The sequence below is a fragment of the Drosophila biarmipes genome, chromosome 3L (genome assembly GCF_025231255.1).
Source record: "Drosophila biarmipes strain raj3 chromosome 3L, RU_DBia_V1.1, whole genome shotgun sequence".
Classification (NCBI taxonomy): Eukaryota; Metazoa; Arthropoda; class Insecta; order Diptera; family Drosophilidae; genus Drosophila; species Drosophila biarmipes.
The window spans coordinates 25,726,391-25,754,176 of record NC_066613.1 but is presented as its reverse complement, the minus strand read 5'-3'; the positions used below and the strand labels follow the sequence as shown (position 1 = coordinate 25,754,176).

At 47.2% G+C, this 27,786-nt stretch overlaps 9 protein-coding genes across 12 annotated transcripts; 4 read left to right on the top strand and 5 right to left on the bottom strand.

The window, feature by feature from the left end:
• Positions 1-263: 263 nt before the first annotated feature.
• LOC108035280 (zinc transporter foi) lies at positions 264-9,327 on the bottom strand. Of its 2 annotated transcripts, none has more exons than XM_017110844.3 (6): positions 8,881-9,327; positions 3,078-3,665; positions 2,681-3,017; positions 2,453-2,622; positions 1,366-2,391; positions 264-1,300 (listed from the first exon to the last, which is right to left on the bottom strand). In XM_017110844.3, the coding sequence occupies exons 2-6, from the start codon at positions 3,501-3,503 to the stop codon at positions 1,145-1,147; spliced, it is 2,115 nt and encodes a 704-aa protein (XP_016966333.1). In that variant the 5' UTR covers positions 3,504-3,665; positions 8,881-9,327; the 3' UTR covers positions 264-1,144. The 2 variants fall into 2 exon arrangements, with proteins under 2 accessions (XP_016966333.1, XP_016966334.1); XM_017110845.3 differs by lacking the exon at positions 8,881-9,327 and adding an exon at positions 5,448-5,558.
• A 413-nt stretch (positions 9,328-9,740) lies between these two features.
• Positions 9,741-10,913, top strand: LOC108034526 (pyrimidodiazepine synthase). Of its 2 annotated transcripts, XM_017109450.2 has the most exons (4): positions 9,741-9,889; positions 9,947-10,530; positions 10,589-10,710; positions 10,760-10,913. In XM_017109450.2, exons 1-4 carry the CDS (start codon positions 9,862-9,864, stop codon positions 10,788-10,790), a joined length of 765 nt encoding a protein of 254 aa, XP_016964939.1. In that variant the 5' UTR covers positions 9,741-9,861; the 3' UTR covers positions 10,791-10,913. The 2 variants fall into 2 exon arrangements, with proteins under 2 accessions (XP_016964939.1, XP_016964940.1); XM_017109451.2 differs by lacking the exon at positions 10,760-10,913 and having other exon boundaries at positions 10,589-10,711.
• Positions 10,914-11,163: 250 nt separating this feature from the next.
• LOC108034511 (pyrimidodiazepine synthase) lies at positions 11,164-13,324 on the top strand. 2 transcript variants are annotated; one of them, XM_044094664.2, is made up of 3 exons: positions 11,176-11,324; positions 12,428-13,014; positions 13,072-13,324. In XM_044094664.2, the coding sequence occupies exons 1-3, from the start codon at positions 11,294-11,296 to the stop codon at positions 13,207-13,209; spliced, it is 756 nt and encodes a 251-aa protein (XP_043950599.1). In that variant the 5' UTR covers positions 11,176-11,293; the 3' UTR covers positions 13,210-13,324. The 2 variants fall into 2 exon arrangements, with proteins under 2 accessions (XP_016964924.1, XP_043950599.1); XM_017109435.3 differs by lacking the exons at positions 12,428-13,014; positions 13,072-13,324 and adding an exon at positions 11,506-12,346 and having other exon boundaries at positions 11,164-11,324.
• LOC108035147 (pyrimidodiazepine synthase) lies at positions 13,311-14,177 on the bottom strand. The gene is made up of 3 exons (XM_050885776.1): positions 14,150-14,177; positions 13,520-14,088; positions 13,311-13,445 (listed from the first exon to the last, which is right to left on the bottom strand). The coding sequence occupies exons 1-3, from the start codon at positions 14,175-14,177 to the stop codon at positions 13,311-13,313; spliced, it is 732 nt and encodes a 243-aa protein (XP_050741733.1).
• Positions 14,178-14,624: 447 nt separating this feature from the next.
• LOC108035148 (pyrimidodiazepine synthase) lies at positions 14,625-16,329 on the bottom strand. Its single transcript, XM_017110591.3, has 2 exons — positions 16,181-16,329; positions 14,625-15,489 (listed from the first exon to the last, which is right to left on the bottom strand). The coding sequence occupies exons 1-2, from the start codon at positions 16,206-16,208 to the stop codon at positions 14,792-14,794; spliced, it is 726 nt and encodes a 241-aa protein (XP_016966080.1). The 5' UTR covers positions 16,209-16,329; the 3' UTR covers positions 14,625-14,791.
• A 45-nt stretch (positions 16,330-16,374) lies between these two features.
• On the bottom strand, positions 16,375-22,392 carry LOC108035146 (uncharacterized). Its single transcript, XM_017110589.3, has 7 exons — positions 22,255-22,392; positions 19,939-20,033; positions 18,625-19,679; positions 18,020-18,561; positions 17,907-17,965; positions 17,747-17,848; positions 16,375-17,692 (listed from the first exon to the last, which is right to left on the bottom strand). The coding sequence occupies exons 2-7, from the start codon at positions 20,013-20,015 to the stop codon at positions 17,503-17,505; spliced, it is 2,025 nt and encodes a 674-aa protein (XP_016966078.1). The 5' UTR covers positions 20,016-20,033; positions 22,255-22,392; the 3' UTR covers positions 16,375-17,502.
• On the top strand, positions 20,186-21,371 carry LOC108035149 (uncharacterized). The gene is made up of 2 exons (XM_017110592.3): positions 20,186-20,416; positions 20,473-21,371. Exons 1-2 carry the CDS (start codon positions 20,269-20,271, stop codon positions 20,919-20,921), a joined length of 597 nt encoding a protein of 198 aa, XP_016966081.1. The 5' UTR covers positions 20,186-20,268; the 3' UTR covers positions 20,922-21,371.
• On the bottom strand, positions 22,115-25,222 carry LOC108035145 (pseudouridylate synthase 7 homolog). Its single transcript, XM_017110588.3, has 5 exons — positions 25,022-25,222; positions 24,775-24,965; positions 24,342-24,713; positions 24,184-24,286; positions 22,115-24,122 (listed from the first exon to the last, which is right to left on the bottom strand). Exons 1-5 carry the CDS (start codon positions 25,138-25,140, stop codon positions 22,703-22,705), a joined length of 2,205 nt encoding a protein of 734 aa, XP_016966077.1. The 5' UTR covers positions 25,141-25,222; the 3' UTR covers positions 22,115-22,702.
• A 236-nt stretch (positions 25,223-25,458) lies between these two features.
• Positions 25,459-27,757, top strand: LOC108035677 (zinc finger CCCH domain-containing protein 3). The gene is made up of 4 exons (XM_017111387.3): positions 25,459-26,259; positions 26,352-26,900; positions 26,997-27,192; positions 27,247-27,757. The coding sequence occupies exons 1-4, from the start codon at positions 25,583-25,585 to the stop codon at positions 27,622-27,624; spliced, it is 1,800 nt and encodes a 599-aa protein (XP_016966876.1). The 5' UTR covers positions 25,459-25,582; the 3' UTR covers positions 27,625-27,757.
• Positions 27,758-27,786: the final 29 nt, after the last annotated feature.

Sequence of the window (27,786 nt, the reverse complement as noted above, 5' to 3'; positions counted from 1 at the left end):
GAGCTTACAGCTAGAATTAATATAGGTTTTACTGCCTCGGTAGCACATAGTGTGGGATTTACAAAATATTGTTAGTTGCTCAGTTAAAGTGATAGCTTCGTGTGCAGATCGGTGTGTGTGGGATAGTCATTGAGGGCGATCGTGCCGCAAGTCGCGCCATTTTACAAATGTTAGTTACTCATTTTGAATCACAATCACTTTCGTGTTAGTTGTGTGCGCCATAAAAAATAACGAAACGAAACTCGAATGAGAACGAAATAAAATGGGTGGTTTTATCCTGGTTTATTACAAAATCATAATTAAACGAAGGCGCTACGGGGTAGCGAAAATGTAAATTATGCATAAGCGTGCAATTTAATAATCTTTTCTTTTCAATTTATTACAAATACGATAATAAATTAAGTTTAAATGGGCTTTGTGTGTTTCCTTAAGTGGAAATCATAGGCTTTCAAGTCGTTAAGTACTGTCAGAAATCATAACAGTGGACATCCCTTAAATCTGGGTTTAGAATGTTAAACTCGCATAAAGTAAACGTGCGCACCCTAGACTACAAAATACAAAAACTATATGTATGTATACATATTCTAGAATATATATATATATATCGTAATTGTTAGGTTCCTTTTCAGTGTATAAGATCAGTTATTAGAGGATTTCGGGATCCAGATCCAATCCGTTTTCTGTTTCTTGCTTCAGAGCCTTCTTCTTTCAATTGGTTGCTTCTAAATTCAAGATCACTTTCTAACCTAGGCAATTTCAAGACATCTTACAATTAATCGGGTGTGGTGTGAAATCGATTCGAACGCAGTTCAAAAGCAAAATTAGGAACAAAAATAAAACAAGTTTGCTGAATCGCGTCTCTTTTGTGGGGGTGTGGTTGTGTGGCTTGTGTGTTTCATAAACTGGATAACAAATGCGTTTGATAAGCACCAACCGGCTGTGGCTGTGTCTGTTGGTTTGGTGTTCTCTTTGTGTAACTCTGTGGACTAAGGTAAACAACAATCTAATCAAATTATACAAAAAATAATAATTCAAGAGGTCCTGTTGGCCTGGCGGAAAAATGCAGTTAATACACAAGATTCGCTGCAATTTACATAATACGCTACAAGATTCGCTGCGGTTGGTTAGAAGTTCAGTTATGTGATTAGTGATGAGATACGGCCCCCGCCGTGCCGAACAAGCTCATCAGATCGCCCTCGTAAAGGGCAATCACTAGCATTATCCCCACGCCGCTCAGCATGCCGAGTATCTGCAGCAGGAACTGGAACAGCGATTTGTGCGAGGCCGAGATCTCGGGCATCTGTGAAAAGTAGAACCATTAATGAGTACATATAGTAAATGGATTAAATCCTATAGATAACCCACCATATCGACCAGCGCAATGTAGATAAAAAGACCCGCCGCCACTGCAAACATCCACTGGGCCACATCCTGCGACCGGCCAAAGGCAATGCCGAAGATCATGCCGATGAAACTCAGGACTCCCGTCAACAGGTTGTAGTAGACGGCCGACTTCACCGACATGCCCGCCTTCATCAGGATTGCAAAGTCGCCGAGCTCGTGCGGCAACTCGTGACAGAAGACGGCCAGCGAGGTGGAGAAGCCGCCGGCAATGTTCTCCGCAAAGGCTGCACCGATGGCCATGCCATCCGTGAAGTTGTGCAGTCCATCGCCCATGATGATCATCCAGGCCACGGCGCTCAGCGTTTCCGGCGGCGAATGGACGTGTCCGTGGCGATGACTGTGACCATGATGCGACGACTCGTGCTCCCGCAGGATCACGGTCACATGGTCGTTCCGCCCGTCCTTTTCCTTCGCACTGTTCGAGGCATACACCGCATTCCCGTCCAGATCCGTCACAATAGTGTTGTTGTCCTGACCCTCCTGGCTCTGCTGGTGGCTGTTGTGCTTGTGGTTGTGATTATGATGATTATGGTGATTCAGCTCCACACAGTTCGTGTGCAGCGTCGACAGCAGGGACTCGGCGGCGGCGGCCATGTCGCTGGAGCCATCATGATCGCCCACACCGTTGCGGATCTCGGACGCGGATGCAGCATCTCCGCCAGCGCCCGCCGCCGAGTTGACACCATCGCCGGGCAGGTGCATCCACTCGCTCTGCTTGTTGTTCATGGTGATCTCGTCGTAGCAATACGGATACGAGCTGTACTTCTGCTTGCAGATCTTGTCGCCGGCCACGGAATTGTTCACCGACGAATCGGGATCCCGCATCACCTTCGCCCGCGACGGTTTCTTCGTCTCCTTCTTCTCCACGCTCTTACGCCACTCGGAGATCATTGTCAGCGCATGCTCGGTCACGTAGAAGAAGATGATCCCGCCCAGGCAGCCCAGCCCCTTCATGATCATGCCCCGTTCGTCCTGGCCTGCCAGAGACTATCAAGGGGGAATCCAAACATTAGTCACGGTACGGGGCAAACTTATAAGCTCTACTCACATGAGGCATCAAGTGCAGCAGGGCATCACCGGTCATCGTGCCAACGGCCAGCGCCACCAGATACTGGATGATGTACTTGTAATACCGCGAGCCCATGAACGGTATGATGGCCACTCCCACCAGGCCGAGGATGCCGCAGGCAAAGACAGAAATGAAGGCATAGACCCACACTGCAAAGGGAGATACAGATTAGTAAGGAATAAGGTAGAACAGTATGCCTTAACACACCATAGAATATATCCTTGTCCTTCTCCTCTTCCAGCAGCTTTTCCGTGCTGTCGATGTCGGACAGGACTGTTGGCTCTATGCAGCCGCCACTTTGGGCTTTCAGCTCGTACAGCAGAATCGGACACAGATGGAGCAAGTCCTTTTCGCTAAGCGTAAAGTTCTGGGAGTCCTCGCTGTGGCTGAGGGGCTGGGGTGCGCAAAGCACGTTGGAGGCGGTGCCATTCAGGCTGAGCGTGCAGTTGTTCAGCTGCAGGTTACTCTGCTCCGCATCCTCGTCATGGGCGTGGTGGTGATCGTGGGGCTGGACATGGTGCACTAGTCGACTGGACGGCACGCACTAAGAAGTAAATACGAGTTAGTCAAGAATAAGGCGGGCACTGAAGATCGATGTACTTACAGTTCCTTCACTTGCTCCACTGGCCAGCGAGTGGAGGCTGAGCTGCTGGAGCAGGCCATCGAATCCGCTGCTGTTCATTTGCTCGTTCTGGACCATCAGCTTGTCGAGATAGTACTGGGTGATCTGCGGGACACGGTGCTCGGAGCTGTGGCTGTGGCCGTGGTCGGCGTGGCGCTTTTGTCTCCTCGATGGCGGGCTGGTGCTGTAGTCGGGGGTGTCGTCGTCGCCAGAAGCGGATCGCTGCTGGCGCCGATCGGTGGTTTCACTGGAGGGACTCAGGTTCGTATAGACGCGGGCGTTCAACTGCTCCTGGCTGTGGGTCATGACCAGCGCCGGGCCCAGAAGACTCTCGATGTGATCCTGGCAGTGCAGGCGGTGCGCGCACAGTAGGCACACCACGCAAACGGCCATTATATGACGAGCCATTTTGAGGCTCCACTACTCGATGCTACTCCGACTTCCACTTCTCCTAGGACTAATGCTAATGACTCTGGCTCTCGTTTCGGTTTACTGCCCAGCACGATCTGCCGCAATCATTATATATCCGTCGATCAGTAGTCAGTCCTCACTTGGCGCGCTTATTTCGATCTGGAATGGAAAAGCCAGCCAGAGATTAGCCAAAAACGAAAGGCAAGTACAGGCGGCAGCAAGCCAACACACAGTTCTGTTTGATTTGATTAAAAATCGCTTGTGGGGCCCTCCGCTGTCAGCCCCTTGTCAGCATCCCACACTCACTAGGCCAGAACCGATCCGAAACGATCGCAGGCACTTACAAAAGCCATTTGCCCATTGCATAACCAAAATAGTCAGCCAACCGAAGCGGAAGTTCAAGATCGTTCGTTGGTGGATCGACACCTCCGAGTATGGACTGGCGACTGGTTTCAAGTGGCTCGCAGATCGCCATAAATGGGGGGCTCGCTGCAGTCACTGTTCATGTTGTTTGGGATAAACAAAAAGTTCTGCTGGCTTTGGCAACAGGGATATAGATCACTTTTTTCGCACAAAGCATTCGCCTGCTCAGCTCAGTTAGCTTTGCGATTGGGATGGGTAGCCTACAAATCATAAGTTACATATTTTCGTAGCAGCTTTTTAAGGGTGTCACATATATCACCCTTTCCGAATGTATATACATAATTTATCTCATGTTGATATCTTTATAAATTTCCCTATCTTCACCTCGAATCATACTGCCAGACCTTTATCAGTTTTATAAACTCAACAAATCTACATTGCCTTAACATTCCCCCACTCTTATCAAAGCTCCAGCTTTTCAAATCACAATCTCACATTTGTTGGGTTTTTTGTATACTTCTCAATGCGTGATTTCTTAACCACTTCTGTGTAATTCTTGGGTGATAACACTTTACAAGAAACAATCGTTAAAGTTACACAACTATGTTGACTAATTTCGGCTTATCAGCCGCCTGGTCTCCAGCTCCTAGTCGGGAGCCCAATGGTTGGATGCCATGCGGCTTCTTCGCCGAGCGAACTAAGAGTGGCACGCGCCAAAACTAAATTCGCCAGGCGGGACTTGAGGTTTACCACCCACCCACCAAGCCCACTAACTGAAAATTAGTCTGTTATTGCAGTTGGCCATAACAACTTGTTGTTGTTGGCTGTGGTGGCACTCAGACGATTTTGCAATTGCGCATTAATGCCACAGCCGGGGTACTAAGTTTTGGTTCAACGGTCCTGCATTGAAATCCAATTTATTGATAAAACTTTGGCGAAAATTTACGACACAGGTGAGGGAGAGGAGAGATACACGTGGGTGGCGCGCGCTGGTTATCGACCTAATAAAAGCGAAAGCCCAAACACCATGGGTAATAATAGAAACGTCATTGTTGTTGCATAGAGTGCCGTCAAGGTCGCAGGAAGTGGGTGGGGGTGGGCGGCGTTCGCGGCATTGACAAGGACACACGGCGCCTTGGCAAGGGGTTAAGTGTTAAAGGTTGAGGCTGAAGTTCGCACTTGTTGAGGAAATTAACTGCCAGGCGGCCAGAGGAAATTCGCCAGCAATCACCGCCAGGCAGAAACTCAATTTCAGGGCAATAAAAATCAATCAACGGGCAAATTATTTGCATACAAATTCCCCAAATAAGATCAGACACAATTCATCGGCAATATGCCCAATCAATCCCGCAAGCCCAGTCAATTGGTCAAGTGACTGACTGACTGTTTCGTTGTGTTTCGCTTTTATCAAGCCTCATTTAAATTCTGCTCGCGTGATTTTAATGAAACCACTGGGAGAAAAATGTTTGACGATCTCGTTTTAGGCATATACGCATCAACTCAATTCACTTTCTTTTGCCCCGCTTTGATAATAGGTGTATGGGAATTGTTTAAAAATAACTTGGATGGCAGGCGTACCGAATAGAACTCTTTGGAAACACTGAACCGGGCCGAACCGAACCGAAACCGAAACCGACACGATATGGGGTCCGAACCACCGACGAGCTGTGCAAACGCTTTGGAACTGAGCGGCGCGCGTCGCTTGCGGTTCGACTTATAAGCCAGTTTCATTGCCGGCTCGAGTGAGTGTGGGTACATAGTATACCACACTATGTGAGTGACTGGGACCCCATTAAAGCATGCCCACATCGAAGGCGCGCTAACTTGGCGGGGCGTGGCTGATTTCGGACCATGGCTAACAGCGAAAGAACGTTGGAACCACCCGATTGCACCTGAAGTTCGCCCTATGAACCAAGAGGATTGATTTCATTTTTAATAACTGATTAAGGGATGAAAACTATATTTAATAATGATATACTCATCTTCATTAAAACCATTTTCAAAACAATTACATTACTTATTGAGTTTCAAAATACTTTTATACTTTTTTAGAATTTCATAGGGTTTCCATAATCAACTCGATTTTGGGCTGTTATTGATCAACCTCTTTGAAGAAATTAATGTTTATGGGTTTTGAGAAGCAGCTGTGTTTAAACACTAAAACTAAATAAAAAATATAGATAGCTAAGCCAAAATAAAAATAAATATTATATAAATCTGAGAACTTGAAATAAGCCATACGTTAAAAATAAAGTACTTAAGTCATTTTATTTGTTTGTATTATTAATAACTTGATTGATTCTTTGATTGATAATAAACCTTATTTAATTTCCTTCTATTGGTCGATTATATCAAGTCTTCACTGTACATTCATTTTTACCTATTCCCTTTTCGTGAACCTTTACTTTTTGCTGACTCAATTTAAGTTCGCATAACATCTCCATATCGAGAAATATACGCCTCGGTTTATTCCGAGGTCCCGTGGTAGTAATTTAGTTGAAAAGTCACTGAACTTGCTGCTGACTCAATTGAATACATATGTACATCAAATTTGGCATGATATCTCCAGTGCATAGTGCAGACAAACTCCCCTTTGAGGCAACAGATTTCAAGTACTCAAAGTTATATACTTCTTTGCTGAGTCAATAAAAAGGTGTTTTTCTTGATATCCCATTTCCCTAGACAGGAATTTAAAGAGCACAATTGTTTATTGTATATACCAACCGTAAGATAAGATCTCCAAGACTAAAATTCATAACCGTGGGTATGATTTCATGACGGAACCCAACCGCTGATTCAACACAATGAAATTTCAAATGAAATCTCCATTTCATAAAGTCCAGTTCCCCGGAACCCATTCACATAATGTTTAGCTCGAAATATCACATCACGCTAGGGATGTATGAAAGCTGAAATTTCAGCGGCGAACATACTCTGACTCACTCAAACATTTTCGCATAAGATCTCCATGTTGAAGCTATAGAAGGGAGGGTTTTATTTCGCAAATTGTGAAATTCTTACACACGCCAGAAACTGGTTGCTGAGTCAACATAATGAAATTTCACATGAGATCTCCATTGCATAAATTCGAATTCTCTGGAACCCATTCCCCTTTATGTTGAGTTCGCAAAATCGAATTACTCTGTGCCCCATAAAAGCTGAAATTTCACACACGATCGCTCAAAGTACAAATGATAAATGAGGCCACATGTCGGTGAGTCACTTGATTGAAATAAATTTCACACGATATCTCCACGTTTGAAACAATTACATGGAACTATTTTCGCTATATAACGACGCAAAAGCCTTTAAGACCTGGGTACTGACTCGTAAAACTTCTCGCACGACTTATATCTTTATGTGATAAGTGCTGACGCAATCTCCAGTTTGCCGGGCCTGAAATTTCAACCAGACATCCACATTTACACTTGAGATACGCTCTCTACCTGCCAAGGAATTTATCTTTTATCTTTACCTCTATACAAACTAATTTCATACCTGAATCTCCAGGCAAATAACCTGCAAAAGTGTCTACCTAGGAACCCCGGCACACACAGGCATTTGAGCATTATCTTTTTTTGTATACTTTTTCAGTGAGCCAGTAAATCGCGGGCCAAAGCTTGATGTGAAGTTTCAGCGGGCGTTTGGGAGATATGAAAAACCTCGGGCCATGTGACGGCCACATGAAAACGAAGTTCTGGGCGGATAGAAGCATTTAAACCCCGACTCTGCAGAGGTCGATCACGTCGGAATAGGTATGGTTTCGCTGTGGAGCGTTACGGATCCAAGCCGATTGGATCGATTCCGGACGGGACGAGGCTCTGACCTTGCCAAGCTCGTCAACTGCTGAACTACGTGGTCTGGGGCTTTAATATTCAGCCAGTGAGGTGGTACAACCACTGACACATAACTGATGTTGAAGGGCTGGCCCCATAGGCGATAAATAATTCATCTGGGGGCATCATTGGAATGATCGGAGTGAATTGTTTGTTTTCCGGATCGAGTGGGGCTGGCTGCCTCAGCTGACGGCGCCTGGTTGCAAGGCGGTGTTGGGTTGAAATTGCATATCTCCATTTGCAATATCAGTTTTTGCAAATTGTGCTGGCTCATGAATAATTGATTCGCGGCGGCGTGGAAAAGTTACCGGCCGATAAGGATTCTTCGGGCAGTATTATCTATGATTCATGCGCCTCCTACACCTCCGACAAAAACAAAAACCAGGCGGACGGCAGCCAAAAGTGCGACATGCTGATATATGGGTCAGTGGCGATAGCAGTGGCGGCTGCCAAAGGGGTCTAGGCATCCGGAATGGGTTCGAGAACGTGTGGATAGGAAATTTCCCACTCAAAAAACAGCCGATTGAAGGGGAGATATCACAAAAATAAGTTAATTGCGTAATTGTTGGCAGAAGATATGGGCAAATTTGCACAAGTGAACCAACATGAAATATAAAGATAATCATTAATGTATTTTGATAGATTTATAACTTGTCAATGAAATCTTTACGATGAATGTGTCCATAGATTGTCTTTTTTTAATAATATTCTGAAAATGTGGCAACCCCCCAGGGAATACCATTCCCCTGGAACATTCCGCAGCCCCGCCACTGGCTGATGTGCAGCCTTCTGCCCCGTTCGCTACCAGTAATCCCCCTGATTTTGCGTAATTAGGCTCTGAAGATAGCGAATGGAAGTGGCATTCGGAATTGCGCTGAATTATGTATAGAACATACCCATGACTATAAGTATGTCGATCGAAAATAGCATAAAAACGTGCTGAATATCGGTGTAGTTACGTGTGCATCTGTGTATGCGGGCGTATACGTATACGTTTGTAAGTGAGCGGGTGTCAAAATCACACGCACATGGAAATGTCCCGCTATAAATAAATGCGGGTGGGCGGCGGTAGGTGGGCTGGGGGGCCCGTCGCATGCACTTTCCACGCTGAACTTACACCGGGATCAACTGGTAACTAAGTTGAATCGGTGGCTAATATAGCGACTACAACTCACCCGTGAATTCGCTTTTGCCGGACTGTTTAGCACATCACACACACACAGGCACACGCACACAATCGGGTATATTTATCAATTCCTGAAGTTAATGCGGGATCGAAGATAATGTTGGACGATTCTGGGGCTGTAGCTTCCGTCGATGCGGTGGGCGTGAATTGGGGGCGGCGTCGAGATAACGCCGAACGTCAATTACGTAGCAATAATCTCGGAATCGAATCGAAATCGAGTTGAGTCCGACCGGAGCGGCGAGATTTGCACGGGGGCGGAGTACGGGACACGGCCACCAACACCAACACGGGCTCAATTACGCAAGGGGCGGGCTAACTGTAAACATTTTCCGGACACGCTAAACATACGCCGCTGCCATCTCTCTTTCGCACACACCGCCAAACACAAAAAATCCGCAACTATAACAATTTTTTATAACAATTATCGATAGGCGGCAGAGTGACCGGCTGTGGCGCTCAAAACCCTTTTCGGTATTTTTCGGGGTATTTGGTATTTTTTAAAACAATAGAGATGGGAAAGTACTAAGTTAAAAAATGAGAAAGGAAAATAATTGGGGCATTCCCTAAACTTTTGCAATTTTGTTCAGTTGTTTATGAGTTGTATTATACAAAACCTGGAAATTTCAGATATTTTACAACATAAAAGCTTACTAATACATTAAGTCATTAACTTTTAAGAATGATATTACATGTTTGAATTTCCAAAAATTTTGACTACTATTCACAGCTTTTTTAAAATGTAGACAAAATAATTTAAGAATTCAACAATTTAAGATTTTAAGTACATATTCGAAAATAAAACATAAAAAATAAAAAATGTAGTATTTTTCTATGCACTCCACGACGGTCCTACTAGAGCTCTATAAATGTTTAATCGAGTAACAGGTAACCTTGAATTTTTCTATCAAATTCCGATAACTTCTCATAAAAACAAAACAGCTAGTTTTTTACCCAAATTATTTTTGCCGAAATGAGCGAAACTCAGCATTTAACCACGGGTAGGTATTACTAATAACAAAACCAAGATTAGTTTTAACCGCCAGTCCCATTTGCAGGTTCGAAAAAACCCGTTTTCCCGGATGACGGGGTCTTGAAGCTGTACTCAATGCGCTTCTGTCCCTACGCACACCGTGTGCACCTGGTGCTGGACGCCAAGAACGTGCCCCATCACAGCATCTACATCAATCTTCGCGAGAAGCCCGAGTGGTTCCCACAGGTGAGCAGCACCTCGAAAGTGCCTGCATTGGAGCTGGTCAAGGAACCGGGAAATCCCGTGCTGGTCGAGTCGCTCATTATCTGCGACTATCTGGACGAGAAGTACCCGGAGGTGCCGCTGTACCCCAAGGATCCGCTGAAGAAGGCCCAGGAAAAGATCCTGATCGAACGCTTCGGGCAGTTCATCACCGCCTTTTACCGGCTGGTGCTCCACGACAATCCCGACCAGCTGGGCGACACCGATCACTACGCCGGATTAGACATTTACGAGGAGGAGCTGAAGCAGCGTGGCACCCAGTTCTTTGGTGGCTCCAAACCGGGCATGCTGGACTACATGATTTGGCCCTGGTGCGAGCGCTTCGCCTCCTTGAAGTTCACCATTGGTAATAATTTCGAGTTGAACCCGGATCGCTTTGCCACACTGGTGGGTGGGCATAGAAATCTATCTACATTTTGTATCTAATCAAGGTTTCTTATTCCAGCTTAAGTGGCGCGACTTGATGCTCCAGGATCGTGCCGTCAAGTGTTTCTATCTGGATGGACAGACCCATGCCAAGTACATGAGTTCCCGTCGAGCGGGCAACGCCGACTACAATATGTTATAGTAAGTTCATGGAAACTTGATAAAACACAGCTAATTCATTTTATTTCAGCAACGCAGCCAAGCGTGCTAAATTGGAGTAGGCATCGGGATGATTTACAGACCCAGCATTTAGTGTACATATTATGGAGATTGATTTTAAATGTACATACACATGGCAGCATTATTGTGATTGAAGAATAAATTCTTGCATGATACTATTGAAATCACTGTAAATTATCATCAAATGGTTGAGGAATTTCGAAAATCAAACGATACCTACAGACTTGAGCAACGCAACGAGGTACTTAACAAACTAAAGAAATATTATTTTTTAAAGGTCACAATTATAGATCGTTAAGTAACAATGGTCTGTATGGGCTTAATCCATTCGTTTCTATGTTCTATGCTATATGCTAATGTACTATACCATAAGTTTAAATAATTTAAAGTTCTCCGCGGAGTAATCGACTATATTCGATAACTCGCCCGTCCAGCAACTGCGACCACTATATAAGGTTCGGCGAGTCCCCTCCAACGTCATTCGATTGGATCCATATTTTCTACCAACATTTCTCGCCTAAGGAACTATCTTAAAGTTTTTAACATGGCCCTGCCGCAGAAGCACTTCAAGAGGGGTGAGTGGGGGCACTTCAAGGTCAGCGGGACAGTGACGCGCCAAAAAAAACTGGCAATTGATTCCATAGTTTTATCTACCCCCCATCACGAGAGGTGTAAATTACCCGCAGATAGAGATTTAATTTTAGCCCAAGCATAATGGAAAACTTTCCGCTGACGTCACAAATCACCCATCAACAGGTTCCCCCAAACCAGAAATTCCCGAGGATGGAGTCCTGCGCTACTACTCGATGAGATTCTGCCCCTACTCGCAGCGTGTCGGTTTGGTACTGGCCGCCAAAAAGATTCCCCACCACACGGTCTACATTGATCTCAGCGAGAAGCCCGAGTGGTACATCGACTACAGCCCGCTGGGCAAGGTGCCGGCCATCCAGTTGCCACATCTGCCAGGCCAGCCCGCTCTGGTGGAGTCCCTGGTCATTGCCGAGTACCTGGATGAACAGTATCCCGGCGAGGGTTCCCTCTTTCCTAAGGATCCGCTGCAAAAGGCCATCGACAGGATCCTTATCGAACGCCTGGCTCCCGCCGTCAGTGCAATTTACCCCGTGTTCTTTACGAAGGACCCTCCCGGCGATGCCATCAAGAACTTTGAGACCGCGCTGGATGTCTTCGAGCAGGAGATCACCAAGCGGGGAACTCCCTACTTTGGCGGCGAGAAGATTGGCATTGTGGACTACATGATTTGGCCCTGGTTCGAGCGATTCCCCGCCCTTAAGTACACCCTGGATGTACCCTATGAGCTGGACAAGACGCGCTATCAGAATCTGTTGAAGTGGCGCGATCTGGCGGCCCAGGATGAGGCTGTCAAGGCCACCGCTTTGGATGCCAGGATCCACGCCAAGTTCATGCGTACCCGCCACGAGGCAAAGCCCAACTACGATATCGCCTTCGAACCCTTGTAAAGGATCTAAAAGCTGGCTTATATTAATACCCTGTAGAACAGGAATCAAGATACTTAAAGAGAAATTGTGAAACCGCTCAGCGGGAAGACATTAAATCCATATATGTACTCCACCATTAACCAATATCTTTGTATCTTCGACTGGGATTTGGGTTACTGCTCAGATCATTGCCAATTAATAACCTTTTCTTGAACTTACAGGTTCCACCAATCCGGAGCTGCCCGAAGATGGCGTCCTCCGTTTCTTCTCCATGGCCTTCTGCCCCTTCAGCCACCGAGTGCATCTCCTCCTGGCCGTCAAGCAAATTCCTCATCACAAGATCTACGTAGATTTGATTGAGAAGCCGGAATGGTACAAGGATTATAGTCCACTGGGTAAAGTGCCTGCCCTGCAGCTTACTGGAGTTAAGGATCAACCTACCCTCGTGGAGTCCCTCATCATAGCGGAGTACTTGGATCAGCAGTACCCTCAGCCACGACTCTTTCCCACTGATCCGCTTAAGAAGGCCCAGGACAAGATTCTCATTGAACGCTTTGCTCCAGTGGTCAGTGCCATTTACCCAGTGTTGACCTGTAATCCCAATGCTCCGGGAGATGCTATCGAAAAGTTTGAGAACGCCTTGGATGTTTTTGAGGCGGAGCTGGCCAAGAGGGGAACACCCTACTTTGCTGGCCAGACCATTGGAATCGTGGACTACATGATTTGGCCCTGGTTTGAACGCTTTCCGAGTATGAAAATCAACACGGAGCAAAAGTACGAGCTGGACGCCAAACGATTTGAGAAGCTGGTATGTACAACTATGGTAATTGAGGAGGATGTCTAACGCTTATACGCAATCTTTCAGCTCAAATGGCGCGATTTGGTGGCTCAGGATGCGGCTGTGCAAAAGACAGCTTTGGATGTCCAGCTGCATGCCGAGTTCCAGAAGTCCAAGACCCTGGGCAATCCCCAGTACGATATCGCCTTCAAGGGCAAGCTCTAGAATGTCAACTGGTTTGGCCAAGAGCAAATATTCGAAACCGGTTATGGACTGCCTGTATGTTTTATTCATTCCAAGCTAAAAATTCAAATAAACCAATTGCATCAGGCATCCTTGACCAGCAGATTGTAGTTGGGCTGGCCCAAGCTGCGAGTGCGAAGGAACTCCGCTTGAACCTCGGCCTCCATGTAGAAGGCCATCACAGCCGGATCCCGCTTCATGCGCTCCAGCCAAGGAGTCTGAAAAAAAGTGTATTAACTATGTACCATCTGGAATCGTGATCAAGATCAACGTGGAATAGTGATCAACTCACCAGCTGCGGGAATCGCTCCTCATCGTAGTTATAGTCCTTTCCTCGCTGCAATTTGAGGAGCTCTAAACGCTCACACCAGGGCCAAATCATGTAGTCCAGAATGCCCGTCTGCTCGCCGCCAAAGAAATCAGTGCCGCGGCGACTCAGCTCCCTTTCGTAGGTGTCCAGGCCGCTCCAGAAGGGCTCCAGTTCGCCGCCATCGGAGGCCTTGAAGAAGGCACCCAGCACGGCTCCAAACCGCTCGATCAGTAGCTTATCCTGCACCTTTTTTAGCGGATCGCGTGGATAGAGCGGACGCAGGGGATACTGCTCGTCCAGATACTCGCAGATTAAAAGCGACTCCGTCAGCACAGGAGGTCCCGGCTCTCGCACAATCTCCAGAGCCGGCACCTTGCCCTGCGGATTCTTGTCCAGCAGCCACTCCGGTTTCTCTGTCAGGTTGATGTAGATGCTGTGATACGGGATCTGCTTGGCGTCCAGCACCAGATGCACGCGCTGGGCGAAAGGGCAGAAACGCATGGAGTACAGCCGCAGGATACCATCCTCGGGCACATCCGGCGGGGGTGAGCCTGTGCCAGGGCAAACCTATATTAATAATCCATGGATACCTGGCGTTATGGATCTACGCACCTTTAGCCAAATGCCTGCCGTTGCTCATACTGTGCGTGCTCTGGTCTGGTCTGGAGATGCAAGTGATGATAGTGATTCCCATTCGAGGCGTATATAAAGAGTCGCCGGCTGCCCTTCGGCGGATGGCTTCTCTTACGCGGTTGAACTTGGTGGAGCAACTTGGAGCAACCTTTGCGGCTGACACACATATCCAATCTGTTGGATACAGTGGAACCCACCAAGTACACGACACTCGTTCTCAAATGGATTTATGGATAAAAACATTTTAGTTAAAGCTGCAGAGAAAATAGTGTAAGGATCATCTTGATATTTACAGGTAAATTTACTCGTAGAATTTTCACTATTAAATAATAAGAATTTTATGTTCGAAAAAACATTTTTCGAGTTTTCCCTTCTCGTTTTTCAATCTAGCCAAGTGCTATATAAGCATGAATCATTTGAACTTTCAAAAATACTTAATTATTAAAATAAGAAATTTATTTTAATTTTTAACTCATTTTATTTATCTTTATATTTTTCTTTTCTTTTTTGCCTTGTTTTTTTTTCTTCTTAGTTGTCCTTGTTTTTCATTTTTTTTAAAAATAATTTGTTCTTTCTTTCAATTTTTTTTAATCTTCTTTACAATTAATTTTAAGTACCGATCTAAGCCAGCAGATCGTAGTTGGCATTGCCGGACTTGCGGGTCCTCCAGAACTCGTTATGCTGCTCAGGAGTGGCATAGAAGGACTTTACCACAGAATCCTCCTTCAGATCGGCAATATACTTAGTAATCTTGGGGAAGCGCTTCTCATCAAAGTTGTACTCCTGCGGCAGCTTCAGCTCAATCACCGACAGGCGCTCGAACCAGGGCCAGATCATATAGTCCACGAAGCCGGGCTTGTCGCCGCCAAAGAAGGGGGTGCCCCGCTTGGTCAGCTCCTGCTCAAAGATGTCCAGCGCCACCCAGTAGTCATCCAGACCGGTGCCCTGCATCAGGATCTTCATGAAGGCATTGGTGATGCCGCTGAAGCGCTCCAGCAGGATCTTGTCCTGGGCCCGCTTCAGGGGGTCCTTGGGCAGGAGCGGATTCTGCGGGTACTTCTCGTCCAAGTACTCGGCGATGACCAGCGACTCGATGAGAGCGGGCTGCCCCTTCTCCCCCACCAGCTGCAGGGCAGGAACCTTAAGCAGCGGGCTGAACTCCACCAGCCACTCTGGTTTCTCGGTGAGGTTGATGTTCACCGTGTGGTAGGGCACTTTCTTGGCATTCAGGGCGAGGTGGGCACGCTGGGCATAGGGACAGAACCTCATGGAGAACAGTCGGAGGAGTCCATCTTCCGGGAGCACGGGCCTGGGGGAGCCTAAAAATATGGATTTCTTTAGTGGAATTCGTGAAACATTCTGTTCTATAGCGCCATTTCAGATAGCAAGTCATTGACTTAAAGTTGGTAAACATTGATTACACGTTATCTTATGTTGTGTTATATAAAAAATAATCTATAGATCAAATATCCATTTTAAACGTGGCATTCATGGAACATATGGTGGAAGGCTTAATCATTATAATGATAAGTCACATATGGAGTTGTGAAATCCCCATATCGAACGAAAAGCAAGTCATCGACTAAAGTTGATAGAGGCCCAGACGTGAAATGGCAAACATTGATAGGACGTTATCTTTCTGAAGTGTACATAAATATTATGGTTTTTTGTGAAGGCGGTCAAAGTAATCAAAGGGATCATTTGGTTAATCTATACTAATTGTACAAATGATTTTATATCGTAAAAAAAGGTCTAAATACTTGATTGACATAGCATAGCTTGTTAATAAAACATTTTTTGTTTTCTGAAGCAGTATCAAGCTCTGGGTAAATGAAATGCATATGTACGAAACCGTGATTGAGTTTAATTGAATTAATTTGTTTTTAAAAAAATTGTCAATTTTGATGTCCATATGTGTAACGTCAGGAAATGAGGTTGTTTATAAAACCGATGGAATGTTGGATAACTTGTTTTAGTTCGACTAAAACCTTTCTCTCTCCGTTCTCTTACCTTTGCCTAAATGCTTAGAAGAACTCATTTTTTCCAAAACTTAAGCGTAGTTGAAACGAAATTCACTTAATATTGAAGTCAACTCGGCGTTGGATTGCAAACTGAAATTTCTCTTCGACGGCGCTCTGTATTTATACACCCGGCGTATAGCCGAGTCCGAGCTTTCCGCAACATGACTCTTAATTTCTGGGGGCTCTTCGGTATCGCTTTTAAAAACGATTTCTCATCGTAGACGTTTATTTCGAATTAAAACGCTTGCTACATTTGCCATTTGTAGGGGGAGGAAACACTCTTCCTCCGGCCTTGTTTTTACACCTACTTAGTTCGTTATTAATCACGCCTGCTTGTAAATACATATATGGTATATTTTTACATGGTTGGGGGAGGTTTTAATTGAACTTCTACTACACATACATTTAGAGATTTAATTCCTGGAACTTTTCGCAAAAAGTTTCGATCGGCGGACTTTCAAAATAAAACTTAATCTATGTACAAAAAGTTCTCGAAATGTCTATTGAAGCCTTATAAAAAATGTAAAAAGTACATATACAACAGAGTTGCTGACATCATAAAGGCGCGATAGCGTCATACAAAATAGTAGTTATCAGTTATTACATTCGAAAAAGAAAAGATTAAACAAATTGAAAGGAATAAAGAGTGATTAACTATTGTTTATCGAAAGCAAGTAGTGTCTCCGCTGCTTTTGGTCCTACGAATGGAATTTTCTCGTTCAAACCCTAGATGGTTTGCTTTAAAAGTGAAAATTGATAACTTAAAGAACTCCTTTCCGCTGATAAAAATATTCCAAATTATTCGTACATTTAAAATGATTAAACTGTATAGTTATCTTCTTTTCGTATCAATTGCGCGTTGTTGTTACATTTAATTACATGGGGAGTAAGTAGCTAAAACTAGGTAAATACGTACACTTAAAAAAAATGCTACACACTTGAGTTAAATGTTGATTTTGCTTTCGTTTCCGAATTTCTTATTTTGTTTTGCATCGTTGCCTGACGATTCCGATTCTAAGTTTCGTTTACAGTTTCGTTATCTTTTCTTGCGATTTTGTATTTTGTTTGTTGCTCTATAAAATATGCAAACTGGTTGCACTTTGATCACGGTTCTTGCTGTTGCATTATAAACATCCCTCTTTTTGATTTCTGGAACGACTTGAATTTATCGAACGAAATGTATGGTGTCCTGAAGTGGCTGAGTCTCATCACAATGACGCGAATTCCTCAGATTCCTGTGCAGGTCCAATGTTAAGTGAAAAGCGATGGTGTTCTGTGTTGGCGCTACTGCTCCAAGGATCCATGGGGAACTTAGGAACTCGGCGTGGTCGATGCTCCGGGAGGTGAGGATGATGCTGCAGCTGCCCCTGCATCGACGTTGCTCATCTTGTGCAGCAGGAGGGACTGCGTCGATCGAGTGGCGGTGGAACTGGGATACTTTGGCTGCATTTGGCTGGTGGACACTGTGGAAGAGCTGCTGGTCGCCGGCTGTTGCTGCTGGCTGCAAGTGAACAGAGTTCATCAGAGTGCTCTGGCTAGCCCTTAGGACACACACCCCTTCTGCTCGCCATCCTTTTTGCTGTTGAACATGGCCAGCTCGATCTCCGTGTGCTGGCTGTTCATATGCCGCACCCACTCCGCAGGCGTATCGAAGGATCTATCGAAAGAATAGGGAATATTAGAGGTAATTCTGGACCTGGTAGGACTCTACTTACGTGGAGCACAAATCGCAGAGCAGGGTGACGTGGTCGTGATCCATATTGTTCTCCTGTTGCTGCAAGGATAGGAATCTTATAGCTGCATGGGTAGGGTGCTTATCACAACTCACCGAAACTCGGCGTCGTTTCTTTGGCACATAGGTTTTGACTGTTCGCAGGGCGAGATTGCTGGAGGCGGTGGCCGTACTCCCACTGGCGCTGGATGGCAGGAGGTTCCTCTCCGTCCCGCCCGCCGGATCACCGGCATGTGTGCCCAGGTGGCGAACCAACATCTTGGTGTCCTCGAAGGACTTTTGGCAGATCTCGCACACAAGCAGCTGCTTGAAGTTGTTGTAGTCACGCAGCGTATGCTCCTCGTTCTCCTCGGAGGGTGTTCCCCGATCCCTATTGACCTCCAGCTTGACGGCGGACATCTTAAAGTCCAGCGGCTGTTTGGGCGACACCAAGGGGCCCTCCTCCAGGTTGTTGTTGTTGGACGCAGCGGAGGCATTTGGTGGGTTGTTGCTCCAGTCGGTCGGCTCCTGCTTGATGGTGAGGAAGTTGTGCGGATGTCGCAGTGTCGACGGATGTGATGGCTGTGGTGGCGGTGGAGTGGCAGCCAAGCGGGATGGTACCACGTGCTCGAAGTGGGGAGGTTCATAGTAGTCACGAGCTGGAAAGGATTTCCAAAAAAGACTATGTATTTATTCAGTGTTAATGTTGTTTATAAACTCACATCGTTCGCAGGCACTCTCCCTCCTCAGGCGTCGCTCAAAGACCAGTCCCACCTCATTGCGCTCGCGAAGAGCCTGCTCCTCGTACTCCGTCCTCCGCAGCGTGGTCTCGGCCTGATCAGCACCTGGTCCGGCGGTCATGGGACAACTGCTGCAGCCCACCTCCGTGCAAATGGAGATGGGCTGGGATGGCGGGGCTCCTGTGCCTCCACCTACGCCCCCACTAGTGGTTGTTGTTGAGGTTGGTGGCGGTGGATGTGACTGGGACTCAACCTGGCCGGGAGCCGCAAAGCAGCACTTATCTTCCGGATCGATAGCCACCTCTTTGTTGACCGATATGCCCAGCTTGCTGCTGCTGGCCACGGTGAGGAGTCCTGTGTGCGCGGCCATCTTGGGGGACTTGATGATCACGGGCGAGTCCTTGGGCATCACCGAGACCCCAAGACCGCGGAATTGCTGCTGCTGAGGAGCGTGGCCCAGGTGGGACGACAGGTGGGGGTGGTGGTGCTCCAGGCCGAATCGGGTGGATCCTCCCGGCTTGCTGGCGTAGATATCTCCCTGAAGTTGAGCCGACATGGTTGATGACGGTGGCGGCGGAGGCGGTGGCAAGGCGGATCGGGTGCCGTTCGACATGTACATGGCGGATGCCTCCCGCGGGTGCAGATGTCCGGCCAGCGGATGCGGGTGGTGCGATGTGGTCACAACGGAGCCGGAGCCACCGCCATTGGAAGAGCTGGTGCGGCACAGACCGCGGATCTTGAGGATCTCGCCGCCGCGCAGCACCTCGTTGAGGATGTCGTTGGACACGGTGGCCTCGCCGCTGTACATGTACTGCACCAGGATCTGGATGGCCCGGTGGCTGAGTTCCGGCGGCAGGACCACGTAGAGCACTCCGTTGGGGTTCGTGATGGGTGCCGTTTCGAACATGGTGGCAAAGAACTGGGACGAAGCACTGAGGATGAACTTGTGGGCCGAGATGCCCACCGTGGGTATATCGGAAGGGATTCCGCTGCTGTTGTAGGAGCTGTACAGGACCACATCGGCGAACTTCTCGTTCCTAAAAAAAGTATAATTAGTTTGGAATGGTCTAAATAGTTGAATAATGAAATAACAATTAAAAGTCGTAGTTAAGACAAATATTTTAGTAAAATGTAAAGATTAGAATTTAAGTTTTTTAAAAATGGTGCAAAACTTTATTAAAAAATACTGCCAATTATTGTTTTTACGTACGATTACATGCTTTTACATAAAAAATGATATTAAATCTAAATTAACTTTTCAATTAAACATCAATGGTAAACATTTATTTTACTTACTTGTAAAGCGTGGCTATGGAAGAGTTCAGATAGGAGAGGTGCGAGTCCCACTTGAGGTGATAGTTTTCGGCGGCCATCTCTGCGGCCGGCAGCGCCTGCAAGACGATAAAATCAATAAATAAATCAATAAATGCCGCCAGTCGGATGGGTGGGCTTTTTGAATCTCGCATTTCCACCTCGCCGCCCCCAGGTGTGGTGAATAGTGGCTCGTACCACCCTGCCTTTGTAGCGGTATCTTTGCCAGCTGCAGTAACGGTCATACTCCTGTGCATTATTTACCATTTGTTTACATATTTTCATTTGATTTGTTTTGGTTTTGAAAATATTGAAATGTCCGAGTTCGACACGCGACTTATAGAACTGGTGAGGGCTAATCCCCAGCTCTATGAGAGGGATCTAAGGAGCACGCCCTATGACGCGCATAAGAAACGGCACTCGGAGATCTGGGGCAGCATCTCCACATCCCTGAATACAGATGGTAAAAACTTGGGTTTTCTATATAAACATTGTTAAATTATTAAAACTTTCGTTTAGTTAATGCCTGTGTGAGTCGCTGGAACCATCTGGTGGCCAAGCAGCGTCGGGAGCTGGCCAAGGAAAAAGCCGGAGGCACTGGCTCCGACTGGAGCCTCCTGCCCCATCTGCAATTTCTGCATCATCATCACCATCCGATTAGTCACCGTAACTCGGGGGACTTAAGTCGCAACTCCCTCAAATCCATCGAGGAAGTCCATGACGAGGAGGATCCGCTGCAGGAGGCCATGGATGAGCAGCTGGCCGTCGCGGGAGCAGCACCGCCACCCACAAATCCCAATCCTGCCCCTCCCGCTGCTCCCGTTAGGGCAGAAAAGAGGATAGAGGCCCTGCTGGAAGGACTGGGAGAAGCAAACCGCATCAAGGCGGAGAAAAGGATTCTGGCCTACCTCTGCAAATGCAATCTGCGCGCCCTCAACGACGAGCAAATCGATGATATTGTAATATAGGATTAGGAGGTCGGAAAACACCTCAAATCTTCTGGTTTTTTCTCTAGTCTTTTTTGAATATTACACTTAATTAATTTATCACTGCTATATATATTGAAATTGCTTATTGAAATACGCAATATTATAAACCATCACAAAATCAAGTCAACAAACATGGCGAAGCTTTCATAAATTAAACAAAGAACTTTGACTGTCTCTTCAAAACAACCCTTTTTTTTAAATTAGAAGACGTACATTACCACTAAATTGTTGCCTTCATTGTATAAAACATTTAAATTATTTTGTTGCGTTTAGATTTTTGTAGATCAAACCTTTCACTATGTGTGCCTTGATTTGATTTATATAGCTAACTCTTGTATTAAGGATATAACAACAGTGTATAATATGTTTTGATCTCCGCAAAATAATGTTTTCTTCTATAAATTAAAATCTTAAACGACTACCATGTAATCTATTCTTATTAAAATTCCACTGTACGACTATGGAATTTATTACTTCTCACTTCATCAGAGGAAATTACCACCTGAAGTGTTAATACAACAAAGAGGTTCATGCAAGGCATCAAATATTTAACTCCCAGCGAGGCAGAGATTTGCGTCGAAAGGTCATTTATAAACCAGGGATTCGGGGGATAATATAGTAATGCAGAAGGAAGCAATCTGTAAGGCTTTGTTTGGCGGGGCAGGTGGGAGGCGACGGAAAATCGAATTCAGCCACGCCAAAAACTCCTACTATGACGCAGCTGCTGGGAGCTGGTCAAAGAGTCAAAGAGTGCGCGCGCAAGCGATAACATGTCCAATATCCATGTCTGGATCGGATCGGGGGAAGCCCCCATCGAAGGGGAGCGACGACGCCAAAACAAGCATTTAGTTTATTAATTTGAGGACTCCCCCAGGGGGGTCGGCGGGCGGTGGTGGGCCGAAACAAAAACATAACGAGCGAGGAGCGTCGTGCACCCTTAACGACTGATGCCACTACCCCTGGTATCCCCCGAATTCCCGCCCCACCCCCTTTTGTAAGCCCCCGACGCACTAAACCACTATGTGAACTACTCCTACGGCCAGCCACCTTCCCGTTCCCGGACCCTGCTCTTGGTATTAACACCGTATTATCGATTGATTTCAGCACAAGCACACAACAAAAATCAATAAGCTGGCCCAGCCAAAATCAAATATTGTACAGTTCTGCATCGTTCTAGGTTCAATGCTGTCGACCGCTCTTTAATTATCAACAACTATTATTCCAATGCGAATAATACTTACGCCTAAATAATTTGGGTTTTCAAAAATACGCGCCCAAAACGTTTAAATGCTACATTTAACTGGTAATTCACCTTGGCACTCCTCCTGATATCTGTGTGGTTTAAGTCCCTTCGCTGGATGAACAGGATCGAGTCCGGGGCTTTGTTTTTTGGGGATAGATATCCGTAGGTATTCGTTATTTGTTGTTAATTAATAAATTGGTAGTGCTCTTCATTTAGAACGCTGGGGAAAACCGTGCGACTTGGACTTCCGAGCAGGGAAAACTGCGCAGCGCGTCGTTTCGAGCTTTCGCGTTGCTGGCCACCGAACGAATGGAATCACAGTCAAAGGGACAGGACCAAAGGACTCTCCAAGGATTGAGAGAGAGCGCGAGCGAGACTGGCAGAGAGGGTGCGAGCCACAGGACGCGAGAGAGCAGCCCTCGTCCTCACGTGCGCATTGTTATTGTTGTGGTTGCTTTGAAGTTGGATACGAAGCGCGCGTAAAATTGATTTCCCGAGCATATTGATTTTTGGTATCTCAGTTGGCCTGCACCTCCTCCAGCGCCACCTCCTCCTTAACCTCCTCTTCGGCTGCCTCCTTGCCCACCTCCATCGACTCCTCCTCCTCTGCTACCACTTCCTTATTTTCCTCTACTTCCTCCTTAGACATGGCCTCTTTTTCCAGCTGCGTTTGCGAAGCCGACGAAGTGTCTTGCTTCAAGAGTTCCCGCAAGAACATTGTGGCGTAGGCGGCCGTGGGCAGCGAGAATTCCAGCAGTAGAGCCAGAAATTTGGCCTCAGCCTCTGCAGGCTCTGGTGTTATTGGAATGTTCTTCAACAGCTCCCAGTCGGAGGCAATCAGGGTGTCCTCTGGCGTGTTGTAGAACCTAAAGTTCCACTTGAGATCACTCGACGAAATGATCATCTTGCGGTAGGCGCCGGCCAAGGCATAGGTCTTCTCCTTGTGCTTCAGTTGATCCGAGGAGAGACCTACTTCGGCCAGCAGTTCCTCGTACCAAGCACCGCACTCGTTGCTGGGATAGGTGATGTCGTGTCCTGGTAGGGGCAGTACCACATCGGAGAGTTTGAACTTGCCGCTGGCGATGTCCTCTGCTGTTAGCGGGCGAACTTTCCGCTTGAAAACGGACTCCTCTTCGATGGCCTCATCCCCTTCAAGAGGTTCTGGAGGATCTTCAGTATTCTCCGCTTCCTTTTGCTCCTGCAAGTCCTCCGTCGGCTGCTCCTGCTCCACAGCGACGTCTGACTGATCCTGCTCCACATAAACCAAATCGCCGGGAATTAATTTCAGGCCAAACTCCTTGATCCTTCTGGAGGCAATCCTGTTAAAGATCAGACTCTGGTAGGCATGCGGATATAGCATTAGCATGTTGCGTGGTATCTGTCGCAGGGCTGACGAGTAATCCGATTCCCCAAACCTGGCCAAGCCGTCCAGCAGCTTCTTCTCAATGAATTTGTCGCCGTAAATTTTTGAAGCTGCCGCTGTGGAGTCGCGATTTTTCCACCACTCTTCGCGTATTGGACGCATAAACTCGACATCCGAGTCGCGTGGCTTCAGGATCAGTTCGCAGGCCAGCTTATAATCGCTCTTCAGCAGTGCTACACCCACTTCGTAGGTGGGCACGCTGGCACTGTTGCCGAAACGCTGCAGGCCATAGTAATTGATGAAGCCTCGGTCTCGCAGAGATTCCAGCGCCAGCTCGATCTCCCCCCGTTTCTCCTTGGCAATATGGCGCAGGGCGATCCGGAAACGATTGCCCTGTAGATCACCCAACTTGAGTGTATTGGACTGGAAGGCAAAGTTGCCAATCTGGACATTCCGCAGGCAGCGAGCTGCATTCAAAATGCTCTCCGGCGTGCGGCGTTTGATGGAGAAGTTCTGGGTGGTCTTGGCCCGCTTGTCCTTGATGCCGCAGTAGTTCACCTGCGAGGGTCGCATGCTGTTGGAATAGGGAAGCTTTTTGAAAAGAGGAACTCACTTTTTGTGGACTTTAAACTTACTTTAGTCGCGAGGCTAGAGTTGAGGCCACTTCACTGGTAACCAGATTGGTTTTGTGCACCAGGAAGGTCACATAGTCGGCGGGAAAGCTCCACCGATTGTCTCCTGTTGAAAAAGAATCTTTAAAACGGGGTTTTCCAGGTAATCCTAGATAACTTACCGCGTCCTGGCTTTGGTTTTATTATCCTTATGGTTTTCTTTTCTTCCGCCGGCAACTGGGGATCTTCCTGAGCTGCTGTTTCATCCTTAGCTGGATCCTTCCCCTCCACGGGAGCCTCCTCTTGTGGCTTCGGCTTAGCCTGTTGCTGTCCAAGGGTGGTGGACAGTAGCTTTCCCTTGTAAAGCTGCTTGATCAGCTGGTGGACTTGTGTTCGCTGCTCCTTGTCCAGAGTGGTCACATCAATTTCCACCTTCTGATCCAGCTTCGGATCGTTTTTGGCCACCGCCAGGTTGGCTATGTCCTGCCATACCTCCGGACCAATCACTGACTTCAGTTCCTCCCGCCAGTTGTCCAGTTCTTTCTCGACCACAGCTGGAATATAATGGGATACATGAAGGCCTATAAGACTCGAGGATAACTGGCTAATACTAACCCACAATAGCCACCTTTGGAACACTAAGATCATTCAATTCCAGGACTTTGCCAGAGCTATCAATCTCGTTTACATGGAAATCGGAAAACCGGGACTTAAGAATGCCAGTGAAGCCAGGTGCCTCGGGATTGGTGAACTCCGTGATCCCCACTTGGTTCTCCCGCAACGTGCTCTTCTGCTGTGGCGTAGTTCTGCAAACGAAAAAAGCCGGTTAACAATAAGATTGTTTACAGGAAGGTATATTTACCTGTTGCGCTGACCGCCTCCATTGTTCTGGGGACGATCCCTCTTTTGGCCACGCCAGTTGCTCTTGTTGTACGGCCCGGAATGGTGGTTTCTGCGTCCTCTGCCCCTGTCCTTGCCCATTTTAATTCAAAATTGCCGTTTAAAAAGTCCTCGCCAAATGAAATCCACGTTTTGCTAAACATATGACGCTGCCATTCACAATAAGCCTTGAGCGTTTTACAGAGTGACCACAGTTGACTTTTAATTTTATTTAATATACTTAATCGTAGTTGTTATGGAAATGTTTAAATTAAAGGTTATTTTTAAAGTTTTTTTTATATTTATCATTAACTAAGTAAACATAAAAACTCGGGATAATAATCTCACTAGTACTTTTAGTATATTTAACAGCACCAGTATTCGTTGGTATATTCCCGCCCATATGACATTGAATCGTTAACCAACACTGTTCTTGAGTCATCTGGCAACGACGTAGACAGCCATTGAATAAGTGTTGAAATTGAGAAATAACCAAAAATAGGCAAATATATTTGTTCGCCAGGTATCCCAACGAAGTAGCGACATGTTGCCCCACTTGAGTGCCAACGAGGGACAGCCGTCCATGACGCGGAAGGTGTACATCAATCCCAATTTCCAGCTGCAAGGTCAAACTGCGCATCAGCTGCCCTTCCAAGTGCCCTTCCAGGCACTCCAGGCGCCTCCGCAGTCCCAGCCCGCGATCCACATCAATCCGCACTTCCTGCAGCGCCAGCGGGACATGTACGAGCAGTTCCAGCGGCAGCAACAGGAACAGCTGCTGCTGCAACAGGTTTCCGCCCTAAATTACCAACAGAATCCTCCCCTGCCTGTGGCTCCTGCCATTGCCACGCCCCCTCCCCCGCCAGCCAAGATCATCAGCAAGGCGAGCACGTGTCTGGTGCGAAAGGCTCCGGCGAGGACTAATTCTGCTCCAGTAAGGCCAACTGCTCCTCCAGCAGTCTCCACCCGTGTGCAGCCTCCATTGGTAAGCATATCCAAGCGAAAGATTGTGCGCCAAGGAGCTGTGAAGTCCACGTCAGCGGTCCCTGCCCCCCATCCTCTGCCACCTCAGCCGCCCGCCAAACGCACGAGATACAAACTAGTGCGCTCCATATCTCTCACCTGTACACCGCTGATCAAGAAGCGTCGGCCTCTACGGGAGTTTGTGGGCCAGTACGCCCTGAGACGCACAAATGAAGCAGAGCCCAGCAAGAAATTGAGGTATGATTTGAACGTATACGCTATAGGCGACTCTGTTAGACGACAAAATCTATATTTCTTGGCAACTACTTAATACCAATGTATCCTTACAGCTGCAAGCCGCAGGTGCTAAAGCTGGGCGTCAACAAGTCCCTCAGCATGGTCAGCATACACGGCGTGATGTACAAGAAGATATCGAAGAACAAGATAACCAAGCTGGATGCCAGTTCGGCAAGGGTAACGAAGTCCACGAGTCCTAGGACCCTGAAGCGTTCGCTTTCAGGCCGAGCGCTATTCGTTAGCGGCAATATGTTTATCCTAGATCCCTCGGGTTGCCGTCTCACCAGAGTTCTTCCCCCAGCGGCTTCTGCTGCTGCTTCCCAGATAAGCGTGAACCGTAGCATCCTGCGGCGCATCGATATCGGCGGTCTCACCTATGTGGCCTCACCCAAGGCGCAGAACGTCTTTATACGCACCACCAATCACGTGTCGCGGGCCCACCTGATCACTGCCAGGCAGAGAAGTCTGACTCTGCTCAACAAGTCGTTGGTGAAGACGAATGTGCCTTGTGCCATCTTCCAGAAACTGGGCAAGTGCGCCGCCCACAGCCGCGGCAAGTGTCGAAAGCTGCACGACAAGAGACAGGTCGCCATCTGTGTCAGGTTTGTCCCAGGCCAGCCGTTGAATACCAAACCTTCGACGGCTTTCTAGATTCGAATTTCCCATGCGGTTACCTTCTTGAATCCCTATATTTTCAGCTTCTTACGCGGGGAATGCACCAAGCCCGACTGCCTGCTCTCTCATAACGTGACCCTGGAGAAGATGCCCGTCTGTCGGTACTATTTGCGCGGCGCTTGTGTCCGAGAGGATTGCCCCTACCTGCACAAGAAACTCAGCCACAAGGCCGAGATCTGCATCGACTTTGTGCGCGGCTACTGTCCGCTGGCTGCCGAGGTATGTTGGCTATCTGTTGCGGTGATTACCTATTAACTCCCCTGTTCCTTTAAGTGCAACAAGCGTCACGAGTTCGCATGCCCGGAATTGGAGCGCAAGGGCAAGTGCGAGTTGTCCAAATGCGTGTTCTGCAAGAAGCCGTCCTCAAAGAGGTTGGTCGTCTCGCGGCCCAAAACGGGAAGTAAACCTCGAGGCATCCCAGAGACGCCCAAGGAGCCTGCCAAGGAGGAGAAGTCGCCCACGAGTTCAAGATATTTTGGGAGCCATAGAGAACCAGCGGAAGCCATATTGCCAAAAGATGAAGTTCAGAAGGAAGAGCTTGAAGTGGTCGAAGAGGACCCAGCGGATACGGGAGCCACTCGACCTGGCCGACGACCACAGCTGGGCACCCTGCCCGCCTTTATTCCCCTGGGCGGCGAAGAGGAATTGTAAGGCAATGTGAGACGACTTGGACCCAACGTTTCAGGTACAAATTAATTTGGTTAAGTATCATATTAGCTTTATTCTAAGATATAATTCTAGTAGCTTACGTTCAATATTTAATAAAAAATAAAAAACAATTTACTGCGTTAAATAAAAGTGGTCTTTCTTCAA

Excerpts from the sequence above, each read along its gene's own strand:
- LOC108035280 (XM_017110844.3), bottom strand. The coding sequence starts at position 3,503 with ATGGCTCGTCATATAATGGCCGTTTGCGTGGTGTGCCTACTGTGCGCG. Across the intron at positions 3,018-3,077 it reads GTGGAGCAAGTGAAGGAACT|TGCGTGCCGTCCAGTCGACT; the intron begins GTAAGTACATCG and ends TTTACTTCTTAG. Across the intron at positions 1,301-1,365 it reads ACATTGCGCTGGTCGATATG|ATGCCCGAGATCTCGGCCTC; the intron begins GTGGGTTATCTA and ends TACTTTTCACAG.
- LOC108034526 (XM_017109450.2), top strand. The coding sequence starts at position 9,862 with ATGAGCGAAACTCAGCATTTAACCACGG. Across the intron at positions 9,890-9,946 it reads AACTCAGCATTTAACCACGG|GTTCGAAAAAACCCGTTTTC; the intron begins GTAGGTATTACT and ends TCCCATTTGCAG. Across the intron at positions 10,531-10,588 it reads CGGATCGCTTTGCCACACTG|CTTAAGTGGCGCGACTTGAT; the intron begins GTGGGTGGGCAT and ends TTCTTATTCCAG.
- LOC108034511 (XM_044094664.2), top strand. The coding sequence starts at position 11,294 with ATGGCCCTGCCGCAGAAGCACTTCAAGAGGG. Across the intron at positions 11,325-12,427 it reads GCAGAAGCACTTCAAGAGGG|GTTCCACCAATCCGGAGCTG; the intron begins GTGAGTGGGGGC and ends TTGAACTTACAG. Across the intron at positions 13,015-13,071 it reads CCAAACGATTTGAGAAGCTG|CTCAAATGGCGCGATTTGGT; the intron begins GTATGTACAACT and ends GCAATCTTTCAG.
- LOC108035147 (XM_050885776.1), bottom strand. The coding sequence starts at position 14,177 with ATGAGCAACGGCAGGCATTTGGCTAAAG. Across the intron at positions 14,089-14,149 it reads CGGCAGGCATTTGGCTAAAG|GCTCACCCCCGCCGGATGTG; the intron begins GTGCGTAGATCC and ends GCCCTGGCACAG. Across the intron at positions 13,446-13,519 it reads AGGAGCGATTCCCGCAGCTG|ACTCCTTGGCTGGAGCGCAT; the intron begins GTGAGTTGATCA and ends ACTTTTTTTCAG.
- LOC108035148 (XM_017110591.3), bottom strand. The coding sequence starts at position 16,208 with ATGAGTTCTTCTAAGCATTTAGGCAAAG. Across the intron at positions 15,490-16,180 it reads TTCTAAGCATTTAGGCAAAG|GCTCCCCCAGGCCCGTGCTC; the intron begins GTAAGAGAACGG and ends CCATATTTTTAG.
- LOC108035146 (XM_017110589.3), bottom strand. The coding sequence starts at position 20,015 with ATGGCCGCCGAAAACTATCACCTCAAGTGGGACTCGCACCTCTCCTAT. Across the intron at positions 19,680-19,938 it reads TCCATAGCCACGCTTTACAA|GAACGAGAAGTTCGCCGATG; the intron begins GTAAGTAAAATA and ends TACTTTTTTTAG. Across the intron at positions 18,562-18,624 it reads GGAGAGTGCCTGCGAACGAT|CTCGTGACTACTATGAACCT; the intron begins GTGAGTTTATAA and ends AATCCTTTCCAG.
- LOC108035149 (XM_017110592.3), top strand. The coding sequence starts at position 20,269 with ATGTCCGAGTTCGACACGCGACTTATAGAACTGGTGAGGGCTAATCCC. Across the intron at positions 20,417-20,472 it reads CACATCCCTGAATACAGATG|TTAATGCCTGTGTGAGTCGC; the intron begins GTAAAAACTTGG and ends ACTTTCGTTTAG.
- LOC108035145 (XM_017110588.3), bottom strand. The coding sequence starts at position 25,140 with ATGGGCAAGGACAGGGGCAGAGGACGCAGAAACCACCATTCCGGGCCG. Across the intron at positions 24,966-25,021 it reads GGAGGCGGTCAGCGCAACAG|AACTACGCCACAGCAGAAGA; the intron begins GTAAATATACCT and ends TTTCGTTTGCAG. Across the intron at positions 24,287-24,341 it reads AAAACCAAAGCCAGGACGCG|GAGACAATCGGTGGAGCTTT; the intron begins GTAAGTTATCTA and ends CTTTTTCAACAG.
- LOC108035677 (XM_017111387.3), top strand. The coding sequence starts at position 25,583 with ATGTTGCCCCACTTGAGTGCCAACGAGGGACAGCCGTCCATGACGCGG. Across the intron at positions 26,260-26,351 it reads GAGCCCAGCAAGAAATTGAG|CTGCAAGCCGCAGGTGCTAA; the intron begins GTATGATTTGAA and ends GTATCCTTACAG. Across the intron at positions 27,193-27,246 it reads ACTGTCCGCTGGCTGCCGAG|TGCAACAAGCGTCACGAGTT; the intron begins GTATGTTGGCTA and ends TGTTCCTTTAAG.